Genomic DNA, 13558 nt, shown 5'->3' on the forward strand with positions numbered 1-13558 from the left:
TGACCTTGCCTGGAATTCACTTCACGCCAGGGCCTCGAAGTCATGGGCCTGCCCTGCGCCAGGACTCAGTTATGCCGGGAGACTACGGGGCGTCGGCACCACCAGCTCTGTCCAAGGGCCCCCGTGACAGATCACCCAGGAACTGCCCCACCCCCGGGGAGCCGTGGAAACACCACAGCGAGACCTGTTTTCCAGCCATTCTTAGTAAGAATTAGCCCCGAGTGTGGGATGTTCGGGGCCGCTGTGTTTCTCGGTGGCCACTTCCCTTCCTCTATCAGCTTCCCCTGGTCATCTAAGTTACCTAAGGACTGGCAGGGACTTCACAAGTTAGAAAAGCTGAGGATAAACTACACACCCGTGTCATAACCTCAGTTAGATCATCACAGGGTGACTGACACAAAAATGTGTGCAGGTGAGCGGGCATGTCTGCACCGCGGATGACCCCGCCTCCCGCGTGCACCTGCTGCTGGGAGCCCAGGCCCCACACGCCGTGCATGGGAACCCCAGGTACCTCGACACAGATAAAGATGGGGCACGACCCTGCACAACTTGAAGAGGAAGTCACAGAGACCCGGCCACATGGGAGCGAATTCGGGATCCTAGGACTTCAGGGATCCCCTTCTGGGGATCACTGTGGTGACCTGCAGGTTATCAACCCACAGCTGAGTAGCACGGACGGTGTGAGCCGTGAGCAGCCGTGGGCACCTCCCCACAGCCCAGGGAGGCCCAGGGAGGCCCAGGGAACACAGCCTCCTCTCACCTGCCCTGAGCCAGCAGGGGGTGGGGGGGTCTCCCCCTCCCTGGGGCTCCTGCGGACCGTGCCATCCTGAGAGCTGTGGGCAGCAACCCACAGGGAGGCCAGGGCCACTGCCCTCCCCGCGCCCCCCCCCCCCCATCAGTGTGGCCTGGCCGGCCCCAGCCCACCTGCCCGGGGCCCTCCCGCGGCGGTCATCGCTCGCCTGGGCCACCTCAGCACCCGACTCCGGCCCGTTCTCCAATGAGTGGCCATAGGGACGTAGAAACCCTGCGGCTTCCTGTCACGGCTCCCCTCCCTCCAGGCTCTGCTTCTGCACCTGCTCCCGGCCGCCAGGCCACCAGCGTGCCAGCCCACGGCCTTTGCAGTGGTCCTGGCCACAGACACACCTGTCACTCCGCCTCAAGCCACTGCTCACAGCAGTGACACCGGGCACAGAGGTTGCTTTCTGGGGTCCTCTGCAGCCTTGTGGGATCGTAGGCGCTGTGGGCAGAGGGCCTTGTTGTGTCCTCGGGACAGCACCTGCTTGCAGCCCTCCGGAAACCCTTGTGGAAGGAGCGGATGAATGAGGGCTGTGCCGGGCTCTGGGGGGGGGGGGGCGTTCTAGCGCACCCCCCCGCAGGCCAAGACACGCCGTTCTGTCGGTCACTCGCGGCACTACGGGGCTTTTTGATACCTCCTTATAAATTCCGACAGGTTACATTTTAAGTTACATTTTGATTGCGTGGCTGTTTAGGATGTGTTCTTAGGGTCAGGATCCTGGGATGGAGCCCGGTGACAGGCTCCCTGCTTAGCAGGGAGCTGGCCTCTCCCTCTGCCCCTCACCGTTTGTGCTCCCCAATTAAAAAAAAAAAAAAGTGATCCACTTCGACTGAGATGCAGAAGGAACAGTTTCCCCGGAAAGCGTCATTGGTGCCAAGGGTCACACACCTGGCTTGTGGGATGCGGCGCGGGGCTAGTCAGCGGGTGAGGACCCCCCCCGGGCCCAGGACGCGGGCAAGCACTGCTTCAGCTGCAGGTCTTCTGTTCACAGCACCGGAACCTCGCCTGCATTCTGAAGTTCCCGAACCAATGAGAACCCGATTCCTCACTGCTCTCCTTAGAAAGTTCAAGAACACGAAATGGCAGAAGCCGCCCTTCTCCGGAAAGGAAAGCACACACTCCAACACAAACACCAGCTGGTTTCCAAAGTTTATTAAAAATCAAAGAATAGAAAAACTTTACATAAAAATATGTCAATTTTAGCTTCCACATTGTTGTCCACACACACAAAAAAATCGAAACATGATATCGTTTTGTTCAACCTGTAGCGCGTGACCACCGTGGTAGCCAGGCCAATTCATTCGTTCACCATGACGGGGATGGAGCATGGCGCCTGTGTCTGTGAATCGAGCTTTAAAATGCATCCCCGCGGGACCCATGCCCCGCAGTGGTTCCTAGATGTAGGGTGACAGTCAATATTGCTAATGTGTGGAGATTAGTACAGGCCTACTTATCAGTTTTTATAAATATTTCTTTATCAATAGATTCACAATTTAAATATCTTTAAATATTTTTGATAACTTTCGATCATCAAGAACTGCAGACAACATGTGCTACTCTCTTCTGGAAGGCCCCCCGGAGAAGCCGTGGCCGGCAGCCGCGACGGTGCTGGGGGGCGGGGGGGGGCAGGTCCCGGGGGCCGGGACGCCGCCCCCAGGCCGCACTCCAGGCTCCCCGCTCTGCACTTCCATCAGGTGTCATGGTAGATAAGTCTCTCGACTGGACCTTCTCCACTAGTGGACTTCAAAGACCAACCTACCTGTAGTGTTCAGCAGGGCCAGAACCCCCCATTTTAAAAACGGGAGGTCAGATGACCTATGAGATGCAACTAACACCAGGACAACTGTGGCACTCCGGAAACTCAGGGACGGGCAGGATGGGTGTAGGACAGAGGTGGCCATGGCGGACAGCACTTGCATAGTGTACCTGGATGCTTCTCGAGGGGGGCACCCGCTGCTCCGGCCCCACCCCGCGCCGGGCTCTCCCGCGATGCGCCACGAAACTCCCCACGGTGCACTGAGCAGCTCAAGGACTTCTTGTAGATTTGCTCTTAACAGAACGAATGCATACCGCTATACAGATTCCTCCACGGAATCAACATAATTCCTTTCTCCACATTCCTAAAACTGGGTGCCCTTGTCCGTGCTGATATTCACCGGACCCCTCCTGACAGGCTGTGTGACTAAAACGGACTGAAGCACTTGAGAGTTCACCTTTTTTTTTTTTTTTTTTAAGATTTTATAACGTGACAACCCTTTCTCCCCTTAGAAAGTTTTACTTCTGGCACTTTAAATGCTGGATTTGTTGTCTACTTTAAAAGAACCGAAAACCAAAACCTTAAAGCTCTGCGGTCAGAGCGAGACAACAGACAGGCCGGACGGCAGGGCCGGCGGGCAGCTGGTCAGAAGGCTCGGGAGCCGAGCCCCTGCAGGGAACTTGGCTCCCCCGCCACGGACGGAGAGGCCTCGTGTCTGACCCAAAGGAAAACACAAAAGGAAACCCCGAGCCCCTCACTCCCGGTGTTGGTAGCGGTGCTCCTCAGACAACCAGCCGGCACGATGAACCCAACTTAGAAAATGCGACTCGGGAAAGGACCTACGCTTGTTTAAAAAACCTCCTCCCTTAAATATAACTTATGTGAAAATATGAATTAAATAAAAATATCTGAGTTATTGCACAAATCATAAGTTTTCAGTATTTACATAGAAAAACAGTTCTGAAATCCGAAACAAAAGGTGAGGGCAGTGACACAATGGCGACCTCCCAAGCCCCCCCGCTGGGGAAGGAACGAGAACGGGGGCTGGTCTCTGCTGCTCTGGCGGGCGAGCCACGAACACACCCCGACCGCAAAGGACCCAGACCTGCTGCCGAGAAGCGCCGCGGCCGGCGCCCGGTCCGAACCCGCCCGCAGTCCCCGGTCCAGACCTGCTCCGTCCGGCACTGGAGGGAAGAAGCCCAGGAAGGCAGACACAGCGTCCACGCTTCCTAAGGCTTCACAGATGAGCACAAGGAGCTGTTCTTGAAGATGGGCGCGACCACCACACAAGGAACATGCAGAGTGATCAGCGGCGGGCGGTCCGCGGGGCCCGGGCCGACGTGCTGGGTGCTGGTCTCCGCTCCGGGCTGGGCGCCGAGGCCGCCCGGCCGAGTCTGTGCAGGAGCAGGGAGGCCGGCGGCGCCATCGGGGCCATTATCTGCTCAGGCTGACGGGCAGGCTGTCCCGCGTGTGCGTGTGCTTTTTCCTCCTCCAGCCGGCGCGGTTGTACTGGTGGTGCCCCCGGTTGCCCACGGGGGGCCGCACGCCTCCACTGCCCACAGAGCTGTACGTGCCAGGCTGGCCGTGGCTGTGCGAGCCTTTCAGGGACAGCTTCACGCCGCTGTGCTGCTGGAGAGACAGAGGGGTGCAACGTGGGAGGCTGCCCCGGGGACCCAGACACCGCTGCCGTGGGGCCGGTCGGGGGCAGCACGCGCCCCCCGGAGACCGGGCCCGAGGACAGTGGAAGCGCACACTGCCACATGCAGCGTCCACGTGGCCATGAGCCATGCTTCCGTGTCACGGTGACCACTGCACCCGGGAGACAGACAGGACCCCGCCCGGGATCAGAGCGCGCACGCGCACACACGTCCGGAGACATGAGCGCCACGCTTCTAACTGGTCTGCGCGTCCACAGAACAAAGAGGGGCCCTGGTGGTCTTTCCCGCACCGCAGCTGTGACATTCTGCCAACACACGCAGGAGCTCCATGGCCCAGCAGGCTGGCGCTCGAGCTCCCTCCCGGGGGCCGGGGACACTGCTGTACGCGCCGGGGCTCCTGTGCGCACAGCCCCACGCGAGGCAGGCCCGCAGAAAACACAGCCGCTTTCAGGAAGGGTGCAAACAAGCAGCGCAGGGGGACTGAGAGGGAAAGCCAAAGTGCGATTAACGAAAGTGCTCTCCCGTTCGAGAAGTCCTCACTCCCCCGTGAGTATTTCCGGCAGGCCAGCGTGAGACGCCGCGGGTGCACGGAAGACCCCATCGTGCCCGGCGGGGCGACTCCAAGGAGGAACGCTCTATGGCGGAGCTCCAGATAAATGTAACAATCTGGCCTTAATTACGCGGCTTCGGAGAGCCAACCCTGAAGCACTGAAAATTTACTGGCAAAATATGATCAGAGAAGCAACAGAGGAGCTGACTGGAGTCATCGAGGGGAGGGTCCCCAATATCGCCGGAGCCCAAGGGGAAACACCCGCCTTCGGACACTGCACCCTGACCTCACAGGCAGATGTCCGTCACAGCCCTCAGAAACATTCCGGCCCTTCAAGGGCACAGGGAATGAATACCGACCTGCTTTCCTACCACAGGACAGTTTCTCGTGTACAGAATCTGGACTTAAGAGAAGCCACAGGGGCACCAACCAGCGCATTCACAGGGACCCCACTGGAACCGAGAAAGCAAACCCCATGCAGACCCCCCATGCCCCAGGTCACACCGGCACTGTTCCTGATGGTATCATCTGCTTCTTGAAAACCAAAGTATGTGGCATATAAATTAATTCAACAGATAAATGGGAAACAAAATATGCTTCACTCTGAACCTTATTTCCAACTTCCGTTTTATGCTAACAAGTTCAATGGAAGAATGAAGACAGATGCTTAAACTCTATTATACGGGAAAATAACACTCTTAAAGTTTCAGTCACCACAAAGAAAAGCAAACATGAAGCTGAATGATGAGAAAGCAAGTTCCGTTTTAAGCCACATCGCTGTGGAACCCTGTCTCTGGCGGACAGAGCAGAAAGCCCTGGGCTCTGGGCCCCGGGCCCAGGCCAGGCGGGAGGCCTACCTTGTGATACAGGTGAGGGCTCGAGAGCGGGTTGGGAGATGCGGACGGAACGGCCGCGGAAGACATGTGGTGAACAGCTTTCAACGCCGGAGCTCCTTCAACGCCAACTTGTCTGCACGGGACGGGGGCCACCCCCAGGGTCGGTGGAGGTATCGTAAACCTGGTCTAGGAACACACCGACCAGAGACTTCCATGAGGCACCAGGCTGACAGAGGTCCCCGGTTCTAGTGCTGAGCCCGACAAGGGGGGGCGCTGCTTTGGAACAGCCATTTGCAAATAGGCTCATTCACACAGCCTGTGTTTTACTATAACCTGACAGGATTTGTTCTGCATCAGAAATATTCTACATTCTGGAACAGCAACTACAATAGAAAGTATGCCCAGTAACCCAAGTCATGAAACCTCGTTACTCATTGAAGACCGAGCAACAACTCAAGTCAGTCCTCAGAGTAACACCTGTCCTTCGACCCAGGACGGGAGGCCCGACGCTGGTCCAAGCGATGGCCTGTGGAGGGGTGCCGGCCCGCAGAGGCGTCCTGGGGAAGGCTGGCCCCCTCCCTGCTCCCCCTGCCCCTCTGGTCCCTCTAGTACTTGTACTCCTGCATCACAGGGGTGCCGATGGGAACCCCTCTCAGACCTCCGAGAACTGCACTGCTCACATCTAGGCATCCTATGCATCTGCCCCGCTGGAGACTAACTGCAGTCCCCCACCCCGAGGCAGTGGATGGAACAGGAGCTGGGGTCTCCCACATGGTGCTCCAGAGCACATGCAAAGCCTTCCTTACGCTTTACCAAAGGTCCCCACCGGGGGCTGGAGTGCACTCAGGCCCTCTCCTCAGTGGGGGCTTTGCTCCCCCGGGGCCCCGTGTCACCGGGGTCTGCCAGACTCACGTCCCCAGCTCTCAGGGCCCACTTCATCCCGAGCGGGGCACTTCGTCAGCCCGTGAGCTTCCTGGGAGAGAGTGCCCGTGATGTGTACAGGGGGTTACTGAGTTGCTCCAGTAGAAGTCAGGTTTGCAGTTTAGAAATAAAATGAGAGAGTGGGCCTCGAGCCTTGGCTTAAAATGTGAACGACCTTAGCTTCAGCCTCAACTTCTGTTAGCAAAGTGACAGATGAGACCAGGGCACCAGCAGCAGCCTGCGACCTGTCCCTAGAACATTCCTGGACTTCCTGCCAGAACCACGCACACAGCATCAGCCCACCACTGTGTGGCGGCCACGCTGACTCTCGGGGGACCTGAGCCCCTGGGTGAGGTTAGGACCAATGACGGATTGGGGGACACCGCGGCCACGTGCCTCAGCATCGTGCCCTCACGCAGGACCCACAAGTGTCTGGTGGGGCTGTTCTGCCGGCCACTGCCGCCCGTGCATGACGGGCGCGCTGCGCTCCGCCCTCCCCATGGCCCGGGGCAGAGAGCCAGACGACAGACAGACAGATGAGTCCGTGTGTCTGCTCGTGCCCACGTCTCTCTGTGCTCAAATCACAGCCCGCACTGCAGAGAGGACCTTCCTTTAAAGGGGAATTAATGCGGTGGGTGTTTACAAATTCGTGTTCAGTTGTGCGTGACTGTCAAATGGATACCAAACTGAATATTTCGAAATTATCTTTCAGGTTTCTAATTTCATCTAAACTAAAAAACAACCAACAAAGGACATATTCTAACAGAAAAAGCTCTATAAATACTGCCTAAAAAGAACGTGAGAAAGTCAAAGTTTATACTAAAACTTCTCAAGAGTGTAAATGGGGAGACTGAGAGGAAGCAGGGACGGTGGTCCCTCCGTGCCCGGGGGCCGGCGAGCACCAGAGTCCAACTGACGCAGGCCCCGGACCACCGTCTCAGGCTGGGTGTCAGTCATTTTCAGACCGACGCTCCACCTGGACCTTGTTGTCTAAAGCCCCTCAGAGCTCGAGGGCCAGGAGTCCCCTTGCTGCACACACCACACAGGGTGGGACCGAGGACACGGTCTTCCGTAGAATGACAGGAGTTACATTCTATCCATCCACAAAGCACGAGGGTGTCCTACAAGATAGAAATGTACCTTCCAGAGATTTCCGAAGACCTATTTCTAATTCCAAAGTACCAGCCAGAGCTAGAGCACCTGCGGCAGCTCAGACGTGGTTCCCAGGGGCCCGGCTGTGGGAAGGGCGCCAGCCCGCCGCGTACCTGAGTGTTAGTCGTCATGACCAACGTTCTGGAAGGAGCGGACTGAGCTTTGCCGCTCGGCACGGGCAAGGCGGTGGGTAGGCTGGCCAGCAGGGGAGTTGGTGCCTGCAGACTGAACTGGTAAACGTTGGGTGTTGTGCAGGGCGGCGTGTCAGAATCCTATGTAGAAAAGACAACAGGGATGGCCGTGGAGAGGCGCACCGCTTCTCGGGGACGGAAGCAGGACCCGCGGCGCTCCAGCCACAGGCGGGCGCGAGCGCACGGCCCCATCTGCCAAGCCGCCCGCCCCCCCTTCAAGTCCTCTCAGAACCGAAGAACGTTCCGGTCACACGGGACAGACACCTCACTTAAATGTTTCCTCCCCACCCGAGCGTCTAAAACGCTTTCCGAGGAGGTCCGCTACAGCTGGGCCGTGAGCAGCAGGGCCGGGGTCCCCGACCGCCGGCAGAGGCTCGTGGCGGAGCGGGGACCCCTCGGGGCCGTCTTGGGGCGGCGGCACAGACACACACGGAAGGGAGAGGAACCCCGGCTGGCGGAGGCTAAACAGCCCGCCACAGACGTTCCCCGGCAGGCACACTCACAATGTCACTCCCGGAAAGCGAAGACACGGAGGAGGCGGACGAGCCGGACGAGAGCAGCTGGGGGCTGGGCAGAGACAAGGTCAGGCGCTGGCTGTAGGGGGACTCCGGGTCTCGGCGCGGGGGCGGATCCCCCTCACATGAACTTATTCGCTCCTTTATCTTAATTCTGTTGTCTGTGGGGGCAACACAGCCTGGCTGAGGCACCTGGTGAGAGGACGGACGCGCACACCCCACCACACAGCCTCCGGCCACGGGGGCCGCCCAGCCCTGACATGCGGCTAACGACTCACAAACGCATTCCTCGTTTTACTTAATTTACTTAATTTTTAAAAGTATGCTGGTTTCAGTTATTGGACAACCTTAAAACATGTCTGCAACGACCTGGATGTGTAAACAGGTTTCTACTGTAAATCTTACGGAATCTAAACACAGAGCGCGCGTCTCTGGGGCGCTGGGGCAGGGTGCGCTGCCGGTACCCACTGGGCCTCAAGGGCACAGCACCGGCCCGGGGCCAGAATCTCTCCGACACTCTTCATACTGATTACATGATGAAATGTTGGATACTACGTTGAATAAAGTACATTATAAAATGGACCTTCAGGGGCGCCTGGGTGGCTCAGTCGTTAAGCGTCTGCCTTCGGCTCAGGTCATGATCCCAGGGTCCTGGGATCGAGCCCCGCATCGGGCTCCCTGCTCCGCGGGGAGTCTGCTTCTCCCTCTCCCACTCCCCCTGCTTGTGTTCCCCCTCTCGCTCTGTCTCTCTCATATAAATAAAATCTTTTAAATAAATAAATAAATAAATAAATGGAACTTCACCTGTTTCTTTTCACATTTTTAATGCACTTACTAGAAGAAACTTTAAAAGTCTGTGTGTGGCATGCATTGTATTCCTGCTGGCCTAAATCTCACCGCTGTAAACTCTTACAGAAAATGAGGTGTTTCCTCAGTAAGAACAATTAGCACCGAGGGACAGAGAGACACTCCTGCTTCCAGGCGTCAGAGGTTCAAGAGTAACGCGACCGGACGAGCTCTCACCAAGCTCGGGCGCCGGGGGGGCCTTGCCGCCCCACTTCTCCTTGATCCACCTCCGGTAGTCGATCACTTCCTGAGTCACTTTGATGATTCTTCCTAGAGTACTGCAAAGGGACACCACGGGGAATGAGCGTGCTGCAGAGGGACGTCGGAGGCCACAAACCCTGCAGACTAGCTATTTTATATTTTTAACAACATATCACTTTGCCAAGTGAAAGAGGAAGAAAGCTAAAATAATTTTACGAACTGTGTTATGATTTCCGATGCTTAAGCGCAAATGTGCTCTGAGATCACAGTATAGAAAAAGTGAGTTCACTTATGTAGACACCCTTGAACCTACAGATAGCTACTACAAGACTGTTTCAACCCAGTGCCTAAGCAGGGGAGCGCCCCCCGCCCTGGCCCAGCACTCATGAAGGTCTGGCACAAGCAGACGGTGCCCAGACTCTAAGCACCCAGCACAGGCCCAAAGCCCTGCCAGAAAGCACCGTGAGCGGGCAGAGGCACAGAACCCACGGAGAGCCGATCAGCATGCGCGCCAGGCATCAGAATCCCTGTGCTGCACTGTTCTTCCCTTCCACTGCCCCCTCACTCCCTCCCTCCACCCCCCAATCCCACCACCTCCCAACCACGCAGTAAGTATTTCTCTCTACCAGTAAAAGTGTACACTGCAAAAATGTGCTGAAATGCAGAATGAGGGGTGAGTTTTCAAAAGAGAGGCGGGGGGGGAGGCCCGTGGACCCACATGCACACTCCCTTCAAGCTCAGCTGTGCATCTTGAGGACAGCCTGAAGAGAACGCATCACATTCCAAAGTGTGAAAAGGCCAGAAATCACTTGCCCAAAATAAAATACCCTGAAGAAACTGTCAAATCTCCAAATAAGAAATTTTCACACTGCTCAGCCACGGATGAACCAAACGTGGTCCTCATCGATTATTTCAGGTTCTACTAGAATGTGCCTGTGTACCCATTAAGAAACCTCACGGAAGCCAAGGACAGAGGCCAGCGGTGCCTGCCGCAGGGAGCTGCCAGGCCACCGGGGCTGTGAGCCCAGGACAGTGACGCGTGACTTGCGTTACCTTTCAGAGTCTCTGTTGGGGTAGGACCTCGCGAGGGGCGACACAGCGTGGCTGAGAACAATGTAGGCGTAGTCAAACACCTGCTTCACCTGCATGGCCCCGTACGAACTGCGGCCAACATCGTTTCCTGAAACAGAAAGGTGGCTGTAGGACCCTTTATCCCGACGCATGTGACCGTGGTGACAGTTCACGAAGAAGTCCAGCGACTCCCCAGGCGGCACCCACCCCAAAGAGCCGAGGCAGCGGCCTCAGACCGCGGCTGTGCTGACCAAGCAGCACCCGGACCAGGCACGCTGCAGTTCAGTCAGCACCCGTGGGGCCCGCAGGAAGCAAGTCCTTCAGGGTAGAACGTGTCCGGTCTCCCCTCTCCAGTTTTAAGGACTGGGCAGGTGGCAGATCAGATGAAACCATCACTGAAGTCACCAAGTGAGCCTCAGTCAAGGAACTTAACTTTTAGTAACAGCAGTTTGGAGTTTTAATTCACATGTACTCATTCTTCACAATGCAAGTAAGCAGTATGTTTTAGGAGCCATTCTAAGTATTGGAATTTTCTTTTTCAAGTTTGATAATATATCCAGTGATAATGCAAGCTTTCATTTCAAGTACATTTAAACAGACATCAAAGACACTGGAAATCCCTGCAATTTAACTGATCGAACACAAACAGATGTGAAAACATGTTCCTCTGCTGCAGGGTAAAGCCGTCCTGAGAAAGCATGGCATCAGTCCTGTCGTATGTAAACAACAGAACAGTCAGCAGGCTTCCCGTCACAGGGTTTTTAAGAAGTGAATTTCACACTCCAGCAGCCATTAAACAAAACCAACAAAAAATCATTAAATCTGAGGACATTAAAAAATATATATAGGAACTGAGTAACAAAAAACACCAAATACAGATGCAAAGGGACAAACTGGGGAGAAAAAAAGTACAGCATGATGACGAAGAAGAGGCAGGATCTCACGAAGTCACGAGGAACACAGCCCGGCAGACAGATGCACAAAGCACGTGAGTGCACACAACGGGAAGACGGGGCAGTGCACCTGGAGCAGACATCCTCCACCACCTTTTCTGTTACCTGTCCGTCACTGACTTTATCACCAACAGTAACAACAGTGTCTCACCTAGCAGGTGCTCAGTAAACATTTGTGGAATCGATAAATAAAAATTTGCTTCACCTCACTCATCATTAAAGAAATGCGAACTCAACGCACATGTACGTTGCATGTTCTATCAGATCGGCAAAGATGAGAAAGACCGTCCCTAACAGAAGGGGGAACGAGCACCCTTCACTATGCTCAAGGGAATAAAACCGGGGGAACTGTACACCACCTCGGATGGTCAATGCAGCAATCCTCACAATGGAACACACCCTACACACACAGGGAAGGGTTCTAGGATTTAATTAAAAACACAAGTCACAGAACTGTTTGAATTACGTGATCCGCTTAATTAATAAGCTTGCAATAAATATTAATATCTGTGTAGGAAAAAAAAATGGAGAAATACACACCAGAATGGAAGGGGGTTGTGGCATACTTTGCTTTTCTATGTGACATACTTCTTGCAGGTGAATGGTTTATGATGAATATGTAACAAATACTTTCCTAATCAGAAAAAATAAACTTTTTTTCCTTAATTTTCACTTTCTACATTTATCTGGTAAATTACAGAATGTAAAGACATTCCAACTTCATAAGAAGTGAATTAGAAGGCATTAAAGACAGACTTCTGAAGGTGTCCCCATTACGTGTCAGGACAGAGGGGCCACCCTTGGCTGCAGGGACTGCAGACTCCCCCCACCCCTTACTCCGGGCGCCAGTCATGCCCCCAGGCTCGTGGCCAGTGAGGAGCAAGGCACTTACCAGGGAGCAGAGGGTCCTCAATGCACAGCATTGATGGTCTGTACCCACTGGTCATGGCTTTCATGATCTCTTCTTTGGCGATATAGGCACCTCCTTCTTTTATTCTAATACCGGTTTTCAAGTAATTAAAATTTCTTCCGTAGAGTTCAAAAAATTCTACAAGAAGCATTCCAAGGTTTTCATCAGCTCTCCGGGCATCAATTCGCGGATGCAACTGTAAAAGCAACAGATCCACCATTTGGATTCAAGTCATTTTCTACAGAAGACCGCATGCAACGAAGTCCGCTACCTCGTGGTCTCTCCAAGGACACACTATCAGTCACACCTGCTCACACACCAACTCCAGGAGGATGCTCCAGGTGGCAGGGGGAGGCACCAACAGAGCCTGGATAGCCTTTGTCAGTACAGAGCGTTCAAAAGAAAGAAAACCTTCTAATCTGAATTTTTTATTATACTTTAATTCTCTGGAATTCATAATCCATAGAGGGTCTTCCTACTAACACAGACCTCTGATTAACCTCAAGTTACCAAAAACTGACCAATAAGTAGACCATATTCTCCACAATTTAGAGTCATCTAGGTGGTGAATGTCACGTCACAGATTCTAACCTTAGTCCCATTATTCCAAAAGACAACCCATAGAGGGCAGTATCAGACCGAACAGTGTGACAGAACGGACCGGAAAGATGAATTTTAACTGTGTACAGGTGATTAGTGTTGTGTCATAATATTTACACCAAATTTACATCCCTGCTTGCCACACCGATTAGCACCAGCCTCGGTTCAGCACCGCGTTTCCTTCAAGCAGGGCATGGGCCCGTACTGAACCTCCCTCAGCCGCTGTCTGCCGACACCCTCCCAATCGAAGAGGCTCGGTGCAGACCTGCGCGGCCCGTGAGGACAGCCACCAGCCACAGGTGGCTATTTCTACTTAAATTAATGAAACAAATTAATCAAGAACGTAGTCTGCTGGCATCAGGCAAGTGCTCAGTCGGCATGTGTGGCTTGGGGCCCCCCTGCTGGCCCGCGCAGCCTGCGGGCAGGCCAGCCGAGGAGAAGCTCTAAGGGACGGCGCCGTTCTGCATCCTGACGGTCACGTCCAGGGGAAAGCACAGTTCCTGACAGAAGCAAGAGGGCTGAAAACCGAGAACACATGACTCCCCGAGGAGAGGCATCTCCTGACACTCAGGAGGCTTTCGAGGGCTCACAAGCACTTGGCT

At 54.8% G+C, this 13558-nt stretch overlaps 1 protein-coding gene across 5 annotated transcripts in view; it reads right to left on the reverse strand.

Annotated features, from left to right (window-relative positions):
• Window positions 1-1933: 1933 nt before the first annotated feature.
• Window positions 1934-13558, reverse strand: part of TENT4A (terminal nucleotidyltransferase 4A) — a 45711-nt gene continuing 34086 nt past the window's right edge. Inside the window, exons 7-13 of one of the 5 annotated variants that reach the window (XM_045863682.3) lie at window positions 12339-12552; window positions 10476-10602; window positions 9399-9499; window positions 8364-8536; window positions 7783-7941; window positions 5618-5782; window positions 1934-4178 (exon numbers count right to left, since the gene is read on the reverse strand). In XM_045863682.3, the coding sequence (XP_045719638.1) occupies window positions 3987-4178; window positions 5618-5782; window positions 7783-7941; window positions 8364-8536; window positions 9399-9499; window positions 10476-10602; window positions 12339-12552 (1131 nt within the window). In that variant the 3' untranslated portion in view covers window positions 1934-3986. The other 4 variants (XM_045863678.3, XM_054504875.2, XM_054504873.2 and 1 more) reach the window with 4 other exon arrangements.

The sequence above is a fragment of the Mirounga angustirostris genome, unplaced genomic scaffold (genome assembly GCF_029215605.1).
Source record: "Mirounga angustirostris isolate CCGP_5_RB_7025 unplaced genomic scaffold, mMirAng1.0.hap1 SCAF_7, whole genome shotgun sequence".
Classification (NCBI taxonomy): Eukaryota; Metazoa; Chordata; class Mammalia; order Carnivora; family Phocidae; genus Mirounga; species Mirounga angustirostris.